General features: G+C 41.0%; 2 protein-coding genes across 2 annotated transcripts; one reads left to right on the plus strand and one right to left on the minus strand.

Moving 5' to 3' along the window:
• Positions 1–10,426: 10,426 nt before the first annotated feature.
• On the minus strand, positions 10,427–13,988 carry LOC117828336 (sclerostin domain-containing protein 1-like). The gene is made up of 4 exons (XM_034705379.1): positions 13,807–13,988; positions 12,529–12,664; positions 12,191–12,370; positions 10,427–11,181 (listed from the first exon to the last, which is right to left on the minus strand). Exons 3-4 carry the CDS (start codon positions 12,351–12,353, stop codon positions 10,760–10,762), a joined length of 585 nt encoding a protein of 194 aa, XP_034561270.1. The 5' UTR covers positions 12,354–12,370; positions 12,529–12,664; positions 13,807–13,988; the 3' UTR covers positions 10,427–10,759.
• ssr2 (signal sequence receptor, beta) lies at positions 13,989–21,597 on the plus strand. The gene is made up of 6 exons (XM_034705380.1): positions 13,989–14,115; positions 17,920–18,086; positions 19,634–19,732; positions 19,923–20,031; positions 20,115–20,192; positions 21,095–21,597. The coding sequence occupies exons 2-6, from the start codon at positions 17,920–17,922 to the stop codon at positions 21,203–21,205; spliced, it is 564 nt and encodes a 187-aa protein (XP_034561271.1). The 5' UTR covers positions 13,989–14,115; the 3' UTR covers positions 21,206–21,597.
• The last annotated feature ends 2,111 nt before the right edge of the window (positions 21,598–23,708 follow it).

Below are 23,708 nucleotides of genomic sequence, written 5' to 3' on the forward strand. Positions count from 1 at the left end.
TGCTTGCAATGGGGTCGGTCACCGGCACAGCCTCGGTGGCCGTGGCTGGAGGAGCGCAGAGATCCCACAGTGCAGAAAACCCGTTTTCTGTGCGCAGTTTCTTCACGCAGTCAGAAGCGCTGTTCACAAGTGTCACCGCAGTGAACAAGTCCATATTTTCGGCTTGTAGTAGTCTGTTAGGCGGCTCGAAAAGTGACAATAGTTTCATAGTAAGGTGCGCAATGAAAAGAAAACTGCGCTGCGTAATGGCACGAAGCAGCCCCGTAGCCTCGACGCGCACCTCCGCTCCAAGGCCTCGCGTGTTTTCCACCGCGGTCAGTAATGTGGCTATGTCATGAAAACTCTTCACCACAACTTTGACCGTTGCCAAGTGGCCAGTCCATCTCTGGTCCAAGAGACGTTTTAGGGTCTCGCCTTTGTAAAGAATAGCCACGGTTGGCTTCCTGATGAAGTTGTACAGCATGTTGCATACTCCAAAAAAATCCTCGACAGCTGCTTCACTGGACATGGCATGAATCACAACCAGATGAAGTTGGTGATTAAAGCAGTGAATATATGGTATTTTACGATTCAGCTTGTTTTGGAGCAATTTCTGCACACCACCATGCCTGCCAGACATGAGTGATGCGCCATCATAAACCTGACTCAGGATTTTGTCCGTGCTGAGTCCGGCGCTGGTGAGCTCATCAATGATGACACCTGTCAAAGCCTCTGCATTACCTTTCTCAGATGTGGCCATTACCAAGAGGCGCTCACACACACCATAGCTTTCGTCAACAAAACGCACAACTACAGATATATTTTCTTGGCCTAAAGGATCCCGTGTGCTATCCACTTTAATTGAATACCAGCTATCGCCGATTTGTCTCACTATCTCCTCTGTCACAAGTTTGCTCATCATTTCGATAATCTCGTTTTGTATCTGTGGACTGGTATAGCGTGCATTCTGTGGGATTGTTTTTATAATCCTCGTCAGTTCTGGATCTTTGCGCATGGTGTACTCGAAGAGAGACAAGAACAGCCCCATGGAGCTATCATCGTCCAACACACTGGCAAAACCAGCATTATCTCCACGTAACGGCAATTGATTCACCACTAAAAACTCCAGCATATCAATTACAGCTGACATGTAGTATCTGTTGCGAGCCAGTTGCTCTGAATTTAAGAGAGTGGAAATCTCTTTCCCTGTCTCTCTACGTTTCTCTGAATCTCTCCACATTGCCTCACAGGCTAAATGTTCTTTTGAAGCTGCATGCTTATTTAAGCCCTTGCCTGTTTCAATTGCATGTTTCCAATCATTAAATCCCTTAATGGAGAAGGTCGCGTCCGATGATACAGATTTGAATTTCCTGCAGGCATAACAAAATGCGGTGTCCTTCTCCACCGAGTACTCAAGCCAGTCCCTGTTCAAATACCAGCTAGAGGAAAATGATCGTTTTTTTGAACCAAACATTTTGACTGGATATTTCTTCAACACAACCTGTTTGGGTTTGTCCGTGCCGAGGTCACTCACACCCACTGATCCAACAGGCAGTTGTGGCCCAAATATGGCCCCAGTCGCGGTTGCACCTGACTTGTTAGCCTCCGTTCCGTGGCCGCTGCAGGTCCTGCCAGGCCCAGGGTCGGGCTCCACGGAGCTACTAGCAACGGGCTGAGGCTCATACTGTCGTCCAGGGTCTCCTTCTCCAACGACAACATCAGGTGGGCTTTTCAACCACTTACGAATATCCATTTTGATGATTAACCAGAGATGAAATAGTAAGCCGGCGAAAACTCAAGCTTCAATTTCAAAAATGCGCGGTAAATGTTTAGCGGCTACGTCACGTAGGCTACGTCACGTTTTCAGTAACGCCGTGATAGGCTGTAGTGTGGATTCCGATCAATCAAACAAAATCACACAATTTTTTATTTACATTTTTATTGTTTTAATGATAAAGAAGCAACATTACTGTTTCTCAACACAAAATTAGCTACTATGATGATATAGAATAATTTTTTTTTTTTTTTTTTTAAGAGATCTGTGCCTCAAGTGGGGGGGCACAAGCATTTCGGGGGGCGGGCCTGGCCCCCTATGGCCCGCCCATAGCGACGGGCCTGCTGGCAACAGCAGTCCCTGCTGAGCTGCAACAAGACCACTTAACTACAACAACAAACCGTCATGATGAGCGGAGCCAGGCCTGGAGTCAACAGGTCAGACGTTTTCAGAGGACCAGAAAGACAACATGGATGAGGAGAGGAGGAGGAGAATCCTTGATTCAGGGATTGCCGCGGGAAAACCTCGGTCACATGACTTCAGCTGTCCGGAGGTCCTGCTCTGTGCTGCGTTCAGAAAAAGGCAACCGGTGGGTGTTGATGGATGAGAGAGGACGGAGCCGGACCACAGCGGATCGGACACGGATCTGGTGGAAGTCTCGTTTGACCTTTACTCTCACCGGTTGATGCACAAGTGACTTACCTTTGTCAGTCTCGTCCCAGGTCAATCATCCAATCAATCAATCTTTATTTATAAAGTACCAAATCACAAAAAATGTTCTCCTCAGACTCTTTCCAAACAGAGCAGGTCTAGACCGTACTCTATGTTCTATTATTAACAAAGACCCAACATCAAGACAGGATAAGATCCAGTCCCATCTTCCAGACAGGACTCAGTCTGATCTCATCTTAATCCACCATGAGCAGAGCACTTTGCAGCATTTACCAAGTTACAGTGGCAAGGACAAACTTCCTTTAACAGGCAGAAACCTCCAGCAGGACCAGACTCATGTTAGACACACATCTGCTGAGACCGTGTTGGAGAGAGGGATAGAGGGAAATGAAGAGAGAGAGAGATGATAGTGGTGAGACGGATAGTAGTAGTTGTAGCAGCTGGAGTCTGGCACGTCCACAGCAGCAGAGATCCAGAGGAACCTACGAGACAAGGGAGCTCAGGGACTCCAGAAAGGTCTATGGTTAGTAACTTTAATGGGACAGGGAGACTTATAGTAAGTGATGGGGGGTGATCCTAGTGTCTCAGTGTAATGTTGCAGGTCTGCAATGCAATTTCAGATCTAGCTGTGAACATGAGCCGATAGTCACAAATCACAAAAATCATCAAATTCAACTTGTCAAATTTCCATCATATAAGACCTTTCCTTACCTCCAAGACAGCTAAAGTCTATATGCATGCCATGATATCCTCAAACACAAATTACTGTTTCTCCACTTGGACACATGCAACAGAATGTACTCTGAAACCCATCAAGTCTCTCTTCAAGAAGGCTGTTAAAATTTTGGATAGGAAACCTTTTCATTTTCATTGTTGTAATATTTTTAAAAAGTTCAATATTCTTGACCTGGCTAACCACCAAATTTTCATGGAATGTTTGTCTCATTTTTTAAGTTTTAAATGTTCTTGCCCCCACGCCACTGAGTGACTTCATCCAGAAAAAAACAATGATGGATGGAGAGCTAGAGCTCTAACCAGAGGCGAGTGTACCTAGGCGGAGGACTAAATTCAGTTGGATGGTGGTATCTGTAACCGCAACGCATTCCTGGAACAAGTTACCATCACACATCAGACAATGTGACAACTACTCACTCTTTAAAAAAACCCTCAAACATTGGTTAAAAACAAATCAGACATATACCAATACCTAAATACTGTTTCTCAATAATATACCTGTTCCTGGGTTTTTTTGTTCATTGATCTTTTTAAGTTTTTAACCGTGTTGTTGTGTTGATTTTGTCTGCCTGTGTTTTGTTAGGCTTGATATTGTCTGCCTGTGTTTTGTTAGGCTTGATATTGTCTGCCTGTGTTTTGTTAGTCTTGATATTGTCTGTCTGTGTTTTGTTAGTCTTGATATTGTCTGCCCGTGTTTTGTTAGTCTTGATATTGTCTGCCTGTGTTTTGTTAGTCTTGATATTGTCTGCCTGTGTTTTGTTAGTCTTGATATTGTCTGTCTGCCTGTTTTTTTAGTCTTGATATTGTCTGCCTGTGTTTTGTTAGTCTTGATATTGTCTGCCTGTGTTTTGTTAGTCTGGATATTGTCTGCCTGTGTTTTGTTAGTCTTGATATTGTCTGTCTGCCTGTTTTTTTAGTCTTGATATTGTCTGCCTGTGTTTTGTTAGTCTGGATATTGTCTGCCTGTGTTTTGTTAGTCTTGATATTGTCTGTCTGCCTGTTTTTTTAGTCTTGATATTGTCTGCCTGTGTTTTGTTAGTCTTGATATTGTCTGCTTGTGTTTTGTTAGTCTTGATATTGTCTGCCTGTGTTTTGTTAGTCTTGATATTGTCTGCTTGTGTTTTGTTAGTCTTGATATTGTCTGCCTGTGTTTTGTTAGTCTTGATATTGTCTGCCTGTGTTTTGTTAGTCTTGATATTGTCTGTCTGCCTGTTTTGTTAGTTTTGATATTGTCTGCCTGTGTTTTGTTAGTCTTGATATTGTCTGCCTGTGTTTTGTTAGTCTTGATATTGTCTGCCTGTTTTGTTAGTCTTGAATTGTCTGCCTGTGTTTTGTTAGTCTTGATATTGTCTGTCTGTGTTTTGTTAGTCTTGATATTGTCTGCCTGTGTTTTGTTAGTCTTGATATTGTCTGCCTGTTTTGTTAGTCTTGAATTGTCTGCCTGTGTTTTGTTAGTCTGGATATTGTCTGCCTGTGTTTTGTTAGTCTTGATATTGTCTGTCTGCCTGTTTTTTTAGTCTTGATATTGTCTGCCTGTGTTTTGTTAGTCTTGATATTGTCTGCCTGTGTTTTGTTAGTCTTGATATAGTCTGTCTGCCTGTTTTGTTAGTTTTGATATTGTCTGCCTGTGTTTTGTTAGTCTTGATATTGTCTGTCTGTGTTTTGTTAGTCTTGATATTGTCTGCCCGTGTTTTGTTAGTCTTGATATTGTCTGCCTGTGTTTTGTTAGTCTTGATATTGTCTGCCTGTGTTTTGTTAGTCTTGATATTGTCTGCCTGTTTTGTTAGTCTTGATATTGTCTGTCTGTGTTTTGTTAGTCTTGATATTGTCTGTCTGTGTTTTGTTAGTCTTGATATTGTCTGCCTGTGTTTTGTTAGTCTTGATATTGTCTGTCTGTGTTTTGTTAGTCTTGATATTGTCTGCCCGTGTTTTGTTAGTCTTGATATTGTCTGTCTGTGTTTTGTTAGTCTTGATAATGTCTGCCTGTGTTTTGTTAGTCTTGATATTGTCTGCCTGTTTTGTTAGTCTTGATATTGTCTGTCTGCCTGTTTTTTTAGTCTTGATATTGTCTGCCTGTGTTTTGTTAGTCTTGATATTGTCTGCCTGTGTTTTGTTAGTCTTGATATTGTCTGCCTGTGTTTTGTTAGTCTTGATATTGTCTGCCTGTTTTGTTAGTCTTGAATTGTCTGCCTGTGTTTTGTTAGTCTGGATATTGTCTGCCTGTGTTTTGTTAGTCTTGATATTGTCTGTCTGCCTGTTTTTTTAGTCTTGATATTGTCTGCCTGTGTTTTGTTAGTCTTGATATTGTCTGCCTGTGTTTTGTTAGTCTTGATATTGTCTGTCTGCCTGTTTTGTTAGTTTTGATATTGTCTGCCTGTGTTTTGTTAGTCTTGATATTGTCTGCCTGTGTTTTGTTAGTCTTGATATTGTCTGCCTGTTTTGTTAGTCTTGAATTGTCTGCCTGTGTTTTGTTAGTCTGGATATTGTCTGTCTGTGTTTTGTTAGTCTTGATATTGTCTGTCTGTGTTTTGTTAGTCTTGATATTGTCTGCCTGTGTTTTGTTAGTCTTGATATTGTCTGTCTGCCTGTTTTTTTAGTCTTGATATTGTCTGCCTGTGTTTTGTTAGTCTTGATATTGTCTGCCTGTGTTTTGTTAGTCTTGATTTTGTCTGCCTGTGTTTTGTTAGTCTTGATATTGTCTGCCTGTGTTTTGTTAGTCTTGATATTGTCTGCCTGTGTTTTGTTAGTCTTGATATTGTCTGCCTGTGTTTTGTTAGTCTTGATATTGTCTGTCTGTGTTTTGTTAGTCTTGATATTGTCTGCCTGTGTTTTGTTAGTCTTGATATTGTCTGCCTGTGTTTTGTTAGTCTTGATATTGTCTGTCTGTTTTGTTAGTCTTGATATTGTCTGCCTGTGTTTTGTTAGTCTTGATATTGTCTGCCTGTGTTTTGTTAGTCTTGATATTGTCTGTCTGTGTTTTGTTTTGTAATTGTCTATCATATGATTTGTTACTGTGAGGTTTTAAAGTCTTACTGTGTCTGTGTTGTGTTGGTACCTGCCGTGGGACTACAGATGAAATTTAGCAATTGTGGTAAGTCCTGTACATTCACCTTGATGCTCAATGCATTAATGTTGATTAATATGCACATCAATAAACAAATAAATGAAAGGAAATAATGAACTCTTACCTCCCCTCTCTGCCTCAGTAAATGTTTTTGGTAAAATATGTTTTTACTCTTTTATCACCAGTTTATTCTTCTACGATAATCATGCATGTCGGAGAGTTTTAATAACTCGCAAACAACTGTAACCAAGATAACCAATTCTGATACTCATGACAACGTGGTGCTGATGTGCTAAAAGATCGCGCATGCACTTGTTTTTTAAACTTATACTAAAGTTTTCAAGATGCTCCTCCATCCTTATTTTAGTGCAGAAAGCTGGCTGCTCTGATCCTCCCCTTCAAAATAACAAACAAGCTAAATGCAGACTAAAATTATTTAACATTTTGACTTTTGTACAAATGTATCATCTTAATTTTCCAACTTTAATCTCAAAATCCCTCTTTTTCTATTAAGTGGCCCTAATACTCCATCATGCATAGAATAGCAGATACACTGGTCAATATTAAGCCTCAGGTCGGTCCTAAAGTTGGCGCCGCAAACACTGAGTGACGTTACGTGTAACCCATGAATAGTGAGCTCAATAGTGAGCAGAAAAAGGTGGTGCTGCTTCATCCCACACCTGCTCCTCAGAGAGGTGAAGTCCACCACGCCCACCTCCACGTGGTTCAGATGGGCTGTGCCTGGCTGGGTCCAAAGGGTTAAATATGAGAAATGAAATTGCTGTGAAGAACAATGTATTTATGCTACATTAAGTGTAAAGTCTGTACATGAAACCAGTCTGTGGTGAAGTTATTTCTTCTCTCCTTCCTCTATAATTAGATATATAGAGGGAAGGCGTGTGATCTCTGTGTGTCTTTGTCTGTCCAGGGTTTTCTCACTGTTCCTCTTCTTACATCTTGTCTGAAAGAGAAGCACAGGTGTGTCTGCAGCACAGAGATTAACCTCTCTTTGACTGTATGAGGCTTTTCACTGCACAGCACACATGAAGACAGACATCCAGCAGCGGAAACCTTTCACAGCTTTAGGCCTCAGGACGCTCTTTGTATTTTTCTGTTTTGCTCTTTTGGAGCGTGTTTGCAGAAGAAGAATTTCTGCAGCGTTTCATGTGGCTTCAGCCTCTCTTTGAAGTGATCAATGAAACAAACTGTCTGCTGCCGTGATTCATACAGGAGGAAAAGGGAGATTAACACTTTGGGTATGGGGCTTTGTAAAGTGGCTGTAACTAACACAATCAAATCCCAGAGTTACTGCTGCTTGTTCTGATCTGGATTGTTACAGCTTCACTTCCTGACTTGAGGCATTTCCTCTCCAAACTTTAGGACCTCAGTGCTAAGTGTAATCCTTTCAGTTTGCAGACCGTTGTGTTCAAAGACTCACAATTCTGTCTGTAAATGTGAGACTCCAGGATGTTGAGTGTGTTCACGCAGAGCATGTCAGCCTGCGGATCAATGCAGAGATAATGAAAGGTTCAGAGAGGTTTATGACCTGCAAAGAGATCACACAGCAGTCTTCATGTCAGGGACCAGTTCAGGACATTTTGTACCCACAATGCTTTCTGACTGAACTACATATTTGTCAGCCCCAACACCTGTCTCACTGCTGATACCTGTCCTGTCCACCTTTTCATCTCAGTGTCCAGTTTGAGTCTCATTTCAGATCCAGTCCATAAATAAACCAACTGAATCAGGTCGGACAGAATCGTCCTCCTGACTCAACAGTCAGCCTTCTTCAGCGCAGTAACTGGGATGTAACTAATAATAATGATATGAAAATAAAACATTAAACAGAGAACTGTCATAATGATATAGCTCTGACTGAAATATTGACTAGAACAGAATAGAATATTTACTTCCTGTTCTCCTGCAGGTGAATCTTCTCACAGCAGTGACTCACATCAGCGGAAACCCGAGACGATGAAGGGTCTGAACATGTTACCACCGCAAAGGCCTGAAGCCTCGGGGGAATGTTTCCCTTCAGAATAAAATATAGTATGAAAGAATTAAGGTTTCCCTTCAGAATAAAACAGACATAAACAAAGCACATACAATTGTTGCCATGTGAAACAGGCTCAGTGCTTCTTTTGTTTGATTTCCTGTTCATCTGCACCTTTAAAACACAAACATTAACTCACATTATTGTTTATTCAAACTAGAAATGTCAGAAATATTACAAAATCTTAAGTTGCAACAAATACATTTTACCCACATATTTACACTACAGACTAACCTATCATCTCATAAAAATAATAACACTTATAAATCATATTAACTTTGACTTCTTCATGTCCTTCTTGCAAACTGAAACCTCTAAGTAATGTTGAGATGTATTATTCTTATATCACCTGGAAATGTCATACAGTATAATCAGGGATACTTAATGTTAATGTAATCAGTCATGGTTAATGTTGATGATATCAGAGATAATGTTCTTTATATCAGTGATTGTCAATGTTAATGTAATCAGTCATGGTTAATGTTAATTTTTTTCAGTGTAAGTTCTTCAGTGATGGTTAATGTCAATTTAATCAGTGATTTTAAAATTGTTTTTATATCAGTGATTGTTAATGTTAATAATAGCAGTGATGGTTAATGTTAATATTGGCAGTGAGGGTAAATGTTAATTTAATCAGTGATTTAAAAAAAATGATCAGTTATTGTTAACGTAAATAATAGCAGTGATAGTTAATGTTAAATATATAAGTCATGGTAAATGTTATTTTTTTCAGTGAGGGTAAATGTTAAATAAATCAGTCATGGTTAATGTTAATTTTTTCAGTGTTATGGTTGATGATAAATATATCAGCCATGGTTAATGTTAATTTTTTCAGTGTTTGTTAATCAGTGATGGTTAATGGTAAATATATCAGTCATGGTAAATGTTATTTTTTTCAGTGAGGGTAAATGTTAAATAAATCAGTCATGGTTAATGTTAATTTTTTCAGTGTTATGGTTGATGTTAAATATATCAGTCATGGTTAATGTTAATTTTTTCAGTGTTTGTTAATCAGTGATGGTTGATGTTAAATATATCAGTCATGGTTAATGTTAATTTTTTCAGTGTTTGTTAATCAGTGATGGTTGATGTTAAATATATCAGCCATGGTTAATGTTAATTTTTTCAGTGTTTGTTAATCAGTGATGGTTAATGGTAAATATATCAGTCATGGTAAATGTAAGTTTTTTCAGTTAGTTAATCAGTGATGGGTGATAATATAAGCAGTGATGGTTCGTGTTGATTTTATCAGGGATGTTATTTAAAGAAACCTTACTGTTAGTTTTTATATAATATCTCTCTGACTCTGATTGCATCATATTTTATAAAATATGAATCTAAAATTCAGCGACTTCTGATGTCAGTATGTGTCTCCTTCAGAATGGGATCTGTGTAGCTAACATAGTTAGCTTCATGTTTTATATACCAACAGATCAAACCTGGGTCACTGAGCAGTGTGTTAAACTTTCTTATTTATGGAATGAGCTAACAGAGCGCATTGTCTTGTTCTTGACTGAAGAAGGTTTATTTTCATACCAGAGCATGTGTACCTGAACAGGAACAAAGTTATGTAATCAGGTCTCAGTTAAAACATACAAATATAATAATTTTACTACAAAATTTAAAAAATATATATAGAAAAATGATCATAAAAATAAAACTACAAAGAAAATAATAGACTCTGAGCAGAAGCACAATAAACTCTGTGTGGAAAAACACTATACAGCAGGTACATTTTCTGTTTCATGAATGAAGAGAAACGTGTTCACAGTGAGCTTCAGACGTGTTGGTAGGTGGAGTTAAGCAAAGCCAGGCTAGCTGTTTCCCCCTGCCTTCAGTCTGAATGCTAAGCTAGGCTAACCAGGGTTTTCAAAATCAGAAAGGTATTATCTCCACACTTACAATTTAATCTATTAACCTCCTAAATGAAGACAGAGGAGACTAAAGCCTACTGTACCTGCTGGACTACTCGTTACTACAGCTTTACTACAGTTTACTGCAGTTTACTACCATTTACTACAGTTTACTTTGCTTTACTACAGCTTTACTACAGTTTACTGCAGTTTACTACCATTTACTACAGTTTACTGCGCTTTACTACAGCTTTACTACAGATCACTGCAGTTTACTATGTTTAATTATACTTCACTACAGATTACTACACTTTAATACCATTTACTACAGTATACTGTGCTTTACTACATTTTTACTACAGCGTTTCTACACTTAACTGCACCTTTAAAACAGCTCTACTACAGTTTACTACAAGCATACATGTCTACAGACCTACAGAATTAAGTTACCACATTTTACTACAGGACTGCAGTTTACAACAGTTGAGTACAGATCTACAAGTCCAGAGGTGGACTACACTTTACTACACTTTAATTTACAACAGGACTACAGTTTACTGCAGTTAATAACAGTTTCATACTCTGAACTACAAAATGAAGGACTTTGGGACTACAGGACTGGTTTAGTCTCAGTTGTCAGACTGTGTCCGGGTTGGGTCGTCAGGGGGTGTGGCCCTCCTCTGACTCTTCCTCTGTTTGTGGATAGATGTGTCCTTGTGTCCTGAGTTGTTCAGGTCTCTGGAGTACCTCTTGCACTTGCAGGATGTCACCACATTGATCTTGTAGGTCCTGGAGGTGCCGTCCTGACACTGCAACCGTATCCGCTGAGTCCTGGTCCGGTCAATGATGCAGCGCCACTCCTGAGAGTCGTGGCGGCTCCAGTACCTGCCGTTATTAGACCCGCCTCCAATCCAGTTTGGCAGTAGATGGGCTGGCAGACACTCCCCGGCACAGACCAGTTCTTTGATAGGGTTGTTGCTGGTGCACTGACCGTCAGAGATGTACTTTGTGGACCGGAGCTCCCTGCAGCCTACCTGGCTCTGGTCCAGACCTGAGTCACAGAAACAGGATTATAGGAGTTTTTTTCATGATTTTATTGAATCTAAAGTTTCATCTTTGTTTACTGACTAAGAATCAGCCCGTAGTGATGACAGCTTTCTTAAACCAAATAACTATATCACCTGCTGGACCACCTGCTAAACCACGTGCCTGATCACCCATGGGAACTGGTTTCTGTGTCTAGAGTCTCTAAAGATTCTTCAGCTGGTCCAAAACACTGCAGCTCGAGTACTGACTAGAACTAGGAAGAGAGAGCACATCTCTCCCGTGTTAGCTTCTCTACACTGACTCCCCACAAAACTAGACTAGAATTTAAAATCCTTCTTCTGACCTACAAAGCTCTTAATGATCAGACACCTTCATATCTTAAAGAGCTCATAGTGCCCTATCACCCCTCTAGAACTCTACGCTCCCAACATGCAGGCCTGCTGATCGTACCTAAAGTCTCTAAAATTAGAACGGGAGGTAGAACCTTCAGTTATCATTCTCCTGTTCTTTAGAAGCACCAGTCAGGGTCCGGGAGGCAGACACCCTCTCTACTTTTATACTTTTAAGAATAGGCTTAAAACTTTATTTTATGTTAAAGCTTACAGTAAGAGCTTTCTCAGGCTTAGACCAGATATTATTTGTTATCCTATAGGCTCAGACTGCTGTGGGCTTAGACTGCTTTATGTTCAGACTGCTAAAGGCTCAGACAGCCTAGGGACTTGACATACAAAGCTCCCGTCCCTCTTTCTGCCCAGACCATCTCAGCTGATGTTCTGCGGTGAGCCATGTCTGGTTAAAGCTACACACATGAACAACAAACAAACTGAGCTGTTTCAGTTTGAATCATTCTAATAACTTTTTTCATGCGTTAAATACAATTATTAATATCAAATGATTACTTCAAATATTCAGTTCCTCTGTGGTTTTAAATCCACCTGTTAGCTGTTACCACCTGTCAAACATCTGCATACATCATGTAAAAACTTCTCCTCCTGTGTCACAGTTGCACTCACCTGTATGCACAGTGTCCGTCGACTGTCTCCCACCTTTCCTCGCCTGGTTTGAGTCCTTCTCGACCGGATCATCTTGAGCCTCCTGGACTTGGTCAAAGCCGATGGACTCAGTGGCGTTGTTGTTTACAGCTGAACTACATGTGCTCAGCAGCAGCAAGAGCATAACAAGCCTGAGTTCACCTGCAGAACACAGCATGATGCACACCTGTCTCACACCGAATAGTCACCTGTCTCACCTCAGAGATTCTTACCTCTCTGCTTAGTGGACCTCAAATGTCTCTCAACAGCCTGAACTAAGAGTTGCTTTCAGGGACTGAAGACACCTGAGAGTGACTCACCTGGAGCAACTGTAGCTTTATATATTCTTCACTGCAGATACTTTATGAATGGAACAGGGCGGGATCACACCAGGTACACCTGGACAGCAGCTCACCTAAAAAGGGAGGGTATAGAAACTGCTTCACAAACAGGAGGCTACACACACACACACACACACACACACACACACACACACACACACACACACACACACACACACACACACACACACTTATTAAACAATGACATGTATTTCTCAGTGGTAGTACTATTACAAAACATCAAATGATTATTTTTACTCCCAGTGTGTTATGTGTTGCTGTATTTTAATAGGTGTTGTATATGTATTGCTTTGGCCCTGTGATAGATACGTGATATAAAGATAATAGATGGATGGATGTGATGCCTTGGTATGTGGCAGATGGGTATTTGTCTCCACCTGGAGGCTGAAAGATGTTTCATCCTTATACCTTAACGTGACCAGCTTGTCTCCTGTTTAATGCCAAAGGATTAATTCAAATATATTGTTTCTATCTACATCTTATTGAAACTTAAACCTAAACCAGCATTTCCCTTCATCAGAAAACCAATCAATCAATCAATCAATAAATTAATCAGTCAATCAATCAATCAATCAATCAATCAATCAATCAATCAATCAATCAATCAATCAATCAATCAATCTTTATTTGTATAGCGCCAAATCACAAGATGCTTTTACAAACAGAGCAGGTGTAGACCAAGAGTGTTAAACATGCATATAAAACATTAAAACATTAAGAAAGATCTTTGAACGCAGCATCAACAGCTGTGAGTAAATCTATTTATTTAACACCAGATTAAAGAGAAATTAAACAGTAAACAGGATTTATTTAACAACAGATTAATGACAAATTAAACAGTAAACAGGATTTATTTAACAACAGATTAATGACAAATTAAACAGTAAACAGGATTTATTTAACAACAGATTAATGAGAAATTAAACAGTAAACAGGATTTATTTAACAACAGATTAATGACAAATTAAACAGTAAACAGGATTTATTTAACAACAGATTAATGACAAATTAAACAGTGAACAGGATTTATTTAACAACAGATTTAAGAGAAATTAGACAATAAACAGGATGTTTGTCTACAGAAGTTGATAGAGAAAGTATACAGTCAACAGTTAACATTTGCTGCAGGATTGACAGTCTGCTGTGTTCAGGTCATACTGAATGTAAATGTTTATAAAATAAAGCCTGAACTCTGAATGTTTTACCTAGAAGACACAGTCAGAGGGTTTAACTTACACTGGAGGATGTTATAGGCCTACAGGTGACAGTGATAGAGTTGAGGTTTTATATACACTCCTTTATCTACAAACTATAAGAGGTGGTCACGTGCAGCAGAGACAAAGAGTTGTTATTTGTTATCACTAAAATGTAAAAACTCAGAAAACACCGCTCAGGTGAAGCAGTTCCACTCCGGGTCAGTAGGGGGCTCTGCGCTGACTGTCACTCTGTCTTAGGTACACGTCATGCAAACAGCAGCTATAAGCTCCTGAGCATGCGCGGAAGTGACTCCTTCTGCTGCAGCGGTGTAAAGAGAAACAGTACACGGTATGTCAGTCTTTCTTTTTACTGTGTTTTAACTGTCTTACTGTGTTGATATGAATGTTTAATGTGTTTCACATTTATAACACTAGCTCTTTAACTCAGTGAATGTTCTGTGCTTCGCCTGTTTGACCTGTATCGCTGTTTTTCGAGTCTTTGTTGAAGATGATTGACGATCATTGTGAGTCTGTTCAGTCCACGTCAGCAGAGAGCTAAGACTCAATCATATTTAAATCTTAATATTTACATCAGCTCTGAACATTAGTACTGATACACAGGACACGTAGGGATCGTTGATTGTGCTTTAAAGTGTGTTTTAAAGATAGGTGAATTTTAAGCTAACTGTTAGTTTGTGAAAATCTTCAACACTTTCTCATTTCATGACAAGAAAACCTCAACACGACTCCTGACTTTACTTCATGAATTCATGTGATTTAAAAATAATAACATTACCTCATCATTGAGTTTAAAGTGACATTTGAACACTCAGTAGTTCGTAGTGAATCAGTAATAACTACATATCACCACAGCATACGGATGTGAGAAACATTCGTACAACGTGTATTTATCTGATATTAGACTCTATTACTCTATTTCATTAGACAGTGAATCTGACAAAAACAATCAGATATAACATAATCCATCCTCTGTTATATTTAATGTATGATTTTATGTTCAGTATTTTGTGTTTAAAACTCACATCAAACACTGTTTAATCTCAGCTCATCACATACAGACTGTTTAGAAACTGACATATGTTTATGATCTGTTTCAGGGCACCCTTAGTGACTGTTTTAAGGTCTGTTTCAGGGCACCCTTAGTGACTGTTTTAAGGTCTGTTTCAGGGCACCCTTAGTGACTGTTTTAAGGTCTGTCTAAGGACACCCTTAGTGACTGTTTTAAGGTCTGTCTCAGGGCACCCTTAGTGACTGTTTTAAGGTCTGTTTCAGGGTATTAAGTGACTGTTTTAAGGTCTGTTTCAGGGCACCCTTAGTGACTGTTTTAAGGTCTGTTTCAGGGTATTAAGTGACTGTTTTAAGGTCAGTTTCAGGACACCCTTAGTGACTGTTTTAAGGTCTGTTTCAGGGCACCCTTAGTGCCTGTTTTAAGGTCTGTTTCAGGGTATTAAGTGACTGTTTTAAGGTCTGTTTCAGGGAACCCTTAGTGACTGTTTTAAGGTCTGTCTAAGGACACCCTTAGTGACTGTTTTAAGGTCTGTCTCAGGGCACCCTTAGTGACTGTTTTAAGGTCTGTTTCAGGGCACCCTTAGTGCCTGTTTTAAGGTCTGTTTCAGGGTATTAAGTGACTGTTTTAAGGTCAGTTTCAGGACACCCTTAGTGACTGTTTTAAGGTCTGTTTCAGGGCACCCTTAGTGCCTGTTTTAAGGTCTGTTTCAGGGTATTAAGTGACTGTTTTAAGGTCTGTTTCAGGGAACCCTTAGTGACTGTTTTAAGGTCTGTCTAAGGACACCCTTAGTGACTGTTTTAAGGTCTGTCTCAGGGCACCCTTAGTGACTGTTTTAAGGTCTGTTTCAGGGCACCCTTAGTGCCTGTTTTAAGGTCTGTTTCAGGGTATTAAGTGACTGTTTTAAGGTCTGTTTCAGGGCACCCTTAGTGACTGTTTTAAGGTCTGTTTCTGGGCACCCTTAGTGACTGTTTTGTGGTCTGTTTCAGGGCACCCTTAGTGTCTGCTTTAAGGTCTGTCTCAGGACACCCTTAGTGACTGTTTTAAGGTCTGTTTCAGGGCACCCTTAGTGTCTGCTTTAAGGTCTGTCTCAGGGCACCCTTAGTGACTGTTTTAAGGTCTGCTTCAGGACACCCTTAGTGACTGTTTTAAGGTCTGTCTCAGGGCACCCTTAGTGACTGTTTTGTGGTCTGTTTCAGGACACCCTTAGTGTCTGTTTTAAGGTCTGTCTCAGGGCACCCTTAGTGACTGTTTTAAGGTCTGTTTCAGGGCACCCTTAGTGACTGTTTTAAGGTCTGCTTCAGGACACCCTTAGTGACTGTTTTAAGGTCTGTTTCAGGACACCCTTAGAGACTGTTTTAAGGTCTGTCTCAGGGCACCCTTAGTTACTGTTTTAAGGTCTGTTTCAGGGCACCCTTAGTTACTGTTTTAAGGTCTGTCTCAGGGCACCCTTAGTTACTGTTTTAAGGTCTGTTTCAGGGCACCCTTAGTTACTGTTTTAAGGTCTGACTTTTTCTGTTATTAAACTCAAGTGATGTGAAGTTTTAGAGAAGTGCGAGCCACTGCAGCATCCAATCAGTGAGAGCTATTCGATAAGAGAGCATGTCTGTTACAGAAAAGACTAACGCAAGGTGTGCTTTCGTGTTTCCTCAGTTATCCCTCTTCTGATCAGTCTCCTAGCTCCTCTCTCCTCCAGCAGAATTAAGAGCTTTGAGACGCAAGTTAAAATGGCACGTCAGTCTACTTCCGGTTTGGCCGAGGAGAGAGGAGACTGCAGTTAAGAGCTTTTAGATGCACCCAGTGTGTCAGTAGTTAGTGATTTCCTACGAACTACTGACCCTATACTGAGTCAGAAGTTAGTAGTGAGTTAGTAGGGAATCAGTGAGTCCGTAGTGAGTAGTGAGTCTGTAGTCAGTAGTTAGGAGTGAATCAGTGAGTCCGTAGTTAGTAGTGAGTCTGTAGTCAGTAGTTAGGAGTGAATCAGTGAGTCCGTAGTGATTCAGTGAGTTTGAGTCAGTAGTTAGTAGTGAATCAGTGAGTCCGTAGTGATTCAGTGAGTTTGAGTCAGTAGTTAGTAGTGAATCAGTGAGTCAGTAGTGAACCAGTGTGTGTGAGTCAGTTGTCAGTCTTCACAGAACATAAGCTGTGTTCTGTTGTTGTTCTGCTCACTTGTTTTTCACTTTTCCATGTTCATCATGGAAACATTAAATAAAAAAAAGCTTCAACATTACAAAGGGTCCGTGAATACATCATTCTGCTGACTGTGGCTCAGTGGGTAGAGATTGGCGGTTCTAATCCGAGCTCCTGCAGTCACATGCCGAAGTGTCTTTGAGCTAGACCCTGAACCCCACATTGCTCCCGGTGATGTGCTCAGCAGTGTGTGTGTGAATGAGATTAGCTGATACTGATAGTCCCTCAATACAGCAGCCTCAACATGTCCGTTTACCATTTACCACCACCAACTCGTCACCCTGCATAGCTCTGATCCTGGTCTCTTTAGGACTCTGTTCCTGATCTTTTTAGGACTTTGATCTGTCTCTGGGATTGTAGGTTGACCTGAACTGTTCGGCCCTGGTACAGAGTGGATTGTGCACTGATCATGTTTGCACTCACATGAATGTGACGATTCATGTGTAGTGGCTTTGAGTGGGTCTGAAAGACTAGATTAGAGATCTAGAAGTACCAATCACATCTCTGTTAGCACAGTGATGATATATCAGCAGGAAGGAAAGGGGTCACCTGCAGTGTAGTCTTCATGACAGGTGAGTCTTGTGAAGGGAGGCTTGTTATTTACTGACGTGACAAAACAAAGAGGGCAGAAGACCATCAGCAGGCAGCACCAAAACCATCCAAACAACAACCTGATCAGCATCATATTGAACATTAAAGTCTCCTGTTTGAGGGTCTCTGCAGACCATGATTGACTAAATGTTGGATCCATCAGAAAGTCTTGTTGTACTTAATCACCTGTAAAGAACTTGTTGTTAATGATATTGACTAAAACAAAGCTGAATATATGTGCTTGTGTCTGGAGAGACCTGGTTCAGAGTCTGTTTCATGGCCCAGTTCTGTTTCAGGGGGTTCTGGTTCTGCTTGTAAACCTGTTTTCTGTGTTTTTGTCAACAGATGTTTAAGTTGCTGACCGTACTTCTGGTTCTGGTCCTGGCTCTTCTGAGTCCAGGTTCAGGAGAGGAAGGAGCCCGTCTGCTGGCCTCCAAGTCTCTGCTGAACCGGTATGCTGTGGAGGGCCGAGATCTGACCCTGCAGTACAACATATACAACGTAGGCTCCAGGTAAGACCACCACCACCTCACCTGTCTGTCTCTGTGTCACCTGTGTCCCTGTCTCACATGTCTGCTTGTCTGTCTCTGTCTCACCTGTGCCCCTGTCTCACATGTCTGCTTGTCTGTCTCTGTCTCACCTGTCTGTCTCTGTCTCTGTCTCACCTATATCCCTGTCTGTCTCTGTGTCACCTGTCTGTCTCTGTCTCACCTGTATCCCTGTCTGTCTCTGTGTCACCTGTCTGTCTCTGTCTCACCTGTATCCCTGTCTGTCTCTGTGTCACCTGTCTGTCTCTGTCTCACCTGTATCCCTGTCTGTCTCTGTGTCACCTGTCTGTCTCTGTCTCACCTGTATCCCTGTCTGTCTCTGTGTCACCTGTCTGTCTCTGTCTCACCTGTATCCCTGTCTGTCTCTGTGTCACCTGTCTGTCTCTGTCTCACCTGTATCCCTGTCTGTCTCTGTGTCACCTGTCTGTCTCTGTCTCACCTGTATCCCTGTCTGTCTCTGTGTCACCTGTCTGTCTCTGTCTCACCTGTATCCCTGTCTGTCTCACCTGTGTCCCTGTCTGTCTCTGTGTCTCCTGTGTCCCTGTCTCACCTGTCTGCTTGTCTGTCTCACCTGTCTGCCTGTCTGTCTCTGTCTCACCTGTGTCCCTGTCTGTCTCTGTCTCACCTGTCTGTCTCTGTCTCACCTGTATCCCTGTCTGTCTCTGTGTCACCTGTCTGTCTCTGTCTCACCTGTGTCCCTGTGTCCCTGTCTCACCTGTCTGCTTGTCTGTCTCACCTGTCTGCCTGTCTGTCTCTGTCTCACCTGTGTCCCTGTCTGTCTCTGTGTCACCTGTCTGTCCCTGTCTCACCTGTCTGATTGTCTGTCTCACCTGTCTGCCTGTCTGTCTCTGTCTCACCTGTGTCCCTGTCTGTCTCTGTGTCACCTGTCTGTCCCTGTCTCACCTGTCTGCTTGTCTGTCTCACCTGTCTGTCTCTGTCTCGCCTGTTTCACCTGTCTCACCTGTCTACCTGTCTGTTTCTGTCTCACCTGTCTGTCTCTGTCTTGCCTGTTTCACCTGTCTCACCTGTCTACCTGTCTGTCTTTGTCTCATGTGTATCCCTGTCTGTCTCTGTGTCACCTGTCTGTCTCTGTCTCACCTGTATCCCTGTCTGTCTTTGTCACCTGTCTGTCTCTGTCTCACCTGTCTGTCTCTGTCTCGCCTGTTTCACCTGTCTCACCTGTCTACCTGTCTGTCTCTGTCTCACCGGTCTCTGTCTCGCCTGTTTCACCTGTCTGCCTGTCTCCCCTGTCTGTCGCTGTTTAACCTGTCTGTCTATGTCTCACCTGTCTGTCTCTGCCTCACCTGTCTGCCTTTCTCACCTGTCTGTCTCTGTTTCACCTGTCTGTCTCTGTCTCACCTGTGTCCCTGTCTCACCTGTCTGTCTCTGTCTTTCCTGTCTGTCTCTGTCTCGCCTGTCTGTCTCTGTCTGTCTCTGTCTCTCCTGCCTGTCTCTGTCTCAGCTGTGTCTCTTTCTCACCTGTCTGCCTGTCTGACCTGTCTCTCTCTCAGTGCTGCTCTTGAGGTGGAGCTGTCTGATGACTCCTTTCCTCCAGAGGATTTCGGGATTGTTTCAGGGATGCTCAACGTGAAGTGGGACAGAATCGCTCCGTATCCTTTCAGAATAAAGTCCTCATGACCCCCTTAGGGTGTGTGATCACACATACCTGTGTTCCCCAGGTGTGCCAGGTATGTCAGCTGATGTGACTGTGAACCCAAGCTTGGCCTTGAGATTTCTGGGATAAACATTTATAACGCACTCACACTCTTATATAATTTGATTTAACCAATGTAACCTCAGAGCAAGTAATGTCTCTCACACCGTGGTGCTGCGCCCCCTTAAGGCTGGATACTTCAACTTCACCTCTGCTTCAGTCAGCTACCTGGCCCAGGAGGGTGGGCAGGTAGTGGTAAGTTTACTTTCTTTACGCAGAGTACTAACTAGTTAAAAAATCAGTGAGTTCTGGTGTTAATGTCTTGTGTTCATCTGCAGGTTGGGTATACCAGCGCTCCCGGGCAGGGTGGCATCCTTGCTCAGAGAGAGTTCGACCGCCGCTTTTCCCCCCACTATGTAGGTGTTCAATTTCCTCACTAAATTACAGTATGATGTACTGAGCCGGTGTCTGATTCACTCAGCCGGTGTCTGATTCACTGAGCCGGTGTCTGATTCACTGAGCCGGTGTCTGATTCACTGAGCCGGTGTCTGATTCACTGAGCCGGTGTCTGATTCACTGAGCCGGTGTCTGATTCGCTGAGCCGGTGTCTGATTCACTCAGCCGATTTCTGGTTTCAGAAAGCGGAAGTAAACAAAGGCCAAGCTGATAGAGAAAATGCTTCTTTAGCATTACATACACTACCAGTCAAAAGTTTGGACACACCTTCTCATTGAAGGGTTTGTATTTCTTGTAATGATTGTAAACACTGTAGATTAATACTGAAGACATCAAAACTATAAAAGAACATATATGGAATTATTGAATGAACAACAAAGTGTTAAACAAAGCAGAATCTGTTTTATATTTTAGATTCTGTAAAGTAGCCCCCTTTTTCCTTCATGACAGCTTTGCACACTCTTGGTATTCTCTCAGTCTGCTTCATGAAGTGGTCTCCTGGAATGGTTTCTAATGAACATGAGCCTTGTCAAGAGTTCATTTGTAGAATGACTTGCCTTCTTAATGTGTTTGAGACCATCAGTTGTGTTGTTCAGAGGTAGGGTTAGTACACAATGGATAGCCCTATTTGACTACTGTTGTAATCCAGATTATGACAAAACCAGATTATTTCATAGTTTTGATGTCTTCAGTATTAATCTACAATGTTGAAAATAATTAAAATAAATAAAACCATTGAATGAGAAGGTGTGTCCAAACTTTTGACTGGTAGTGTATGAATTAAGAAGTTAAGAGGTGGTTTATATGGAATTTAATAATTCTCACTGTTGACTCTAATGTTTATTGTTGTTTGTTTTTTTAGCTGGACTGGTGTGCATTCGGTGTCATGACTCTGCCGTCCATTGGCATCCCACTGATCCTCTGGTACTCCAGCAAGAGAAAGTATGACTCCCCAAAGAACAAGAAAAACTAACCAGGAACACACACACACAGTGTGGGGATGGGGTCTGAGATGGGGGGGGGGTCCTGTGAGGAGGATAATAACCCATATTGGGGTCAGTTGGATGATCAAACGGAGCAGTGAGGTGATGAGGATTTCATGTGATTCCGAGTTTAATAAACTGAAATAAAAGAAACAGGTTGTTGTCACGTCGAGCTGCGTCGGTCTCACTATTAATTAAGAAACATGACCTTAGAGTCTGTGTTGCTGTTAGAAACATGTCTCAGATCATAACATTTACAAAGTTTTTTAATTCTGTTTCTGTCACAAAAAAACACGTTTTCGGATTAAATTCAGACTGGAAGGGAAGAGCTAGATGCTGATCTTCAAAATAAATGAATAAAATCAAGCTGTTTTTTTCTAAAGCTGTCTCATGTTTTTTTATTTTCTCTTATTTTCATTATCAATCAATCTTAATTTATAATGCACCAAATCCCAACAAACATTCTCCTCAGACTCTTCCTAAACAAAGCAGGTCTAGACCGTACTCTATGTTCTATTATTAACAAAGACCCAACATCAAGACAGGATCAGATCCAGTCCCATCTTCCAGACAGGACTCAGTCTGATCTCATCTTAATCCACCATGAGCAGAGCACTTTGCAACATTTAGCAAGTTACAGTGGCAAGGACAAACTTCCTTTAACAGGCAGAAACCTCCAGCAGGACCAGACTCATGTTAGACACACATCTGCTGAGACTGAGTTGGTCAATAACTCATCAGTGAACATTGCATCAACAAAAAGGTGTGTCAAAACAGCAATGTGGGGTTCAGGGTCTAGCTCAAAGACACTTCGGCATGTGACTGCAGGAGCTGGGATTAGAACCGCCAATCTTCAGATTGAGAGATGAACCACTGTACCCACTGAGCCACAGTCAGCAGAATGATGTATTCACGGACCCTTTGTAATGTTGAAGCTTCTTTTAATTCAATGTTTCCATGATGAACATGGAAAAGTGAAAAACAAGTGAGCAGAACAACAGAACACAGCTTATGTTCTGTGAAGACTGACAACTGACTCGCACACACTGGTTCACTACTGACTCACTGATTCACTACTAACTCAAACTCACTGATTCACTACGGACTCACTGATTCACTCCTAACTACGGACTACAGACTCACTTAGAATGTGACCTGACATCCCTCTTCTGAGAGTGGCCTCAGCAGTGCTGACACCTTGAAGCCCATTTTTTTTAGCAATACACACAAAGACACACAGACAGTAGAAAACGTTGTTTTCATTTAGTGGACAGCTGATTCTGCTGGAATGCAAAGGGTTAATTTTAACTGGAGCAAACAGGTAATCTGAGGGGAGGATGGGGGAGTCAGATTATATCCATCACTAACTGAATGCAGTGGCTTTGTGATGAAACGGTTATTGACACTTTCCTTATGGGTGCTGTTTGTAAAGTTGTGCACACTGAAAATAACAGCAACAATTCTCCACAGTTAGCTCCAAAACATCATAAAAGTGTAGAGGGAATTTTTGAAGTCACTTTTTAAATCACATTTAGAGGAATATTAGTGATCTTCTTCACATTTAATTTAGTTGTGACAAATATATTAAGTTAAAATCACTGTTAAATCCAAATGTTAAATGTTTAATCTAAATGTTAAATGTGTAATCTAAATGGTAAATTTAAATGTTAATTAAATGTTGATTGTTAAATCTAAATGTTAATTGCCACAAAGGGGTTTCACAATGCTCAGAGACAGAACTGACCCAGTCTATGGTACGGACAAGCTAAGTTGCTATTGCTAAGTCTGTATCTCTTTATGAAGCTTTTATTTTGGTATTTCTGCCAGGCGGCAGTATGAATTTACATATCAGCTAAATATTTAGGATCACAGAGCAACATTTAACATTTATATATAACATTTAGATTTATATGTCACATTTAGATTTATATGTCACATTTAGATTTATATTATATTTCATATTTAGATTTATATTTAACATATATATTTATATTTAACATTTAGATTTAACAGTGATTTTAAGTTAATATATTTGTCACAACAAAATTAAATGTGAAGACGATCACAAATATTGCTCTAAATGTGATAAAAAAAAGTGACTTAAAATTTTCCCTACATTTTTATGACGTTTTGGAGCTAAATGTTAAGAATTGTAGCTGTTAGTTTCAGTGTGCACAACTTTACAAACGGCGAGCCATAGTCCGGCTGGTATCTGAGTGTTGATTGGTGTTTGGAGTGAATCGGATGAGTGCCTCTCTGTAATGGTCAAAGAAATGACTCCTCTAAAAAACTATCATAACCATGCATATGAAGACGTCTGAGTCAGAGAGGAACTTTAGAGTGCAGAGGATAAAAACTGTCGCTTTCTCTGTGATGAGACAGATGTGACTCGATGCTCTGACCATGCTCTCTGATGCCAGCTGACTGAGCAGCTACCGGACTTTATCTCACCCAGAAGAGGAACCATCTCTTCAACAGAGCCTTCAGCTTCAG

This window comes from Notolabrus celidotus, chromosome 16, assembly GCF_009762535.1.
Source record: "Notolabrus celidotus isolate fNotCel1 chromosome 16, fNotCel1.pri, whole genome shotgun sequence".
NCBI classification, from domain to species: Eukaryota; Metazoa; Chordata; class Actinopteri; order Labriformes; family Labridae; genus Notolabrus; species Notolabrus celidotus.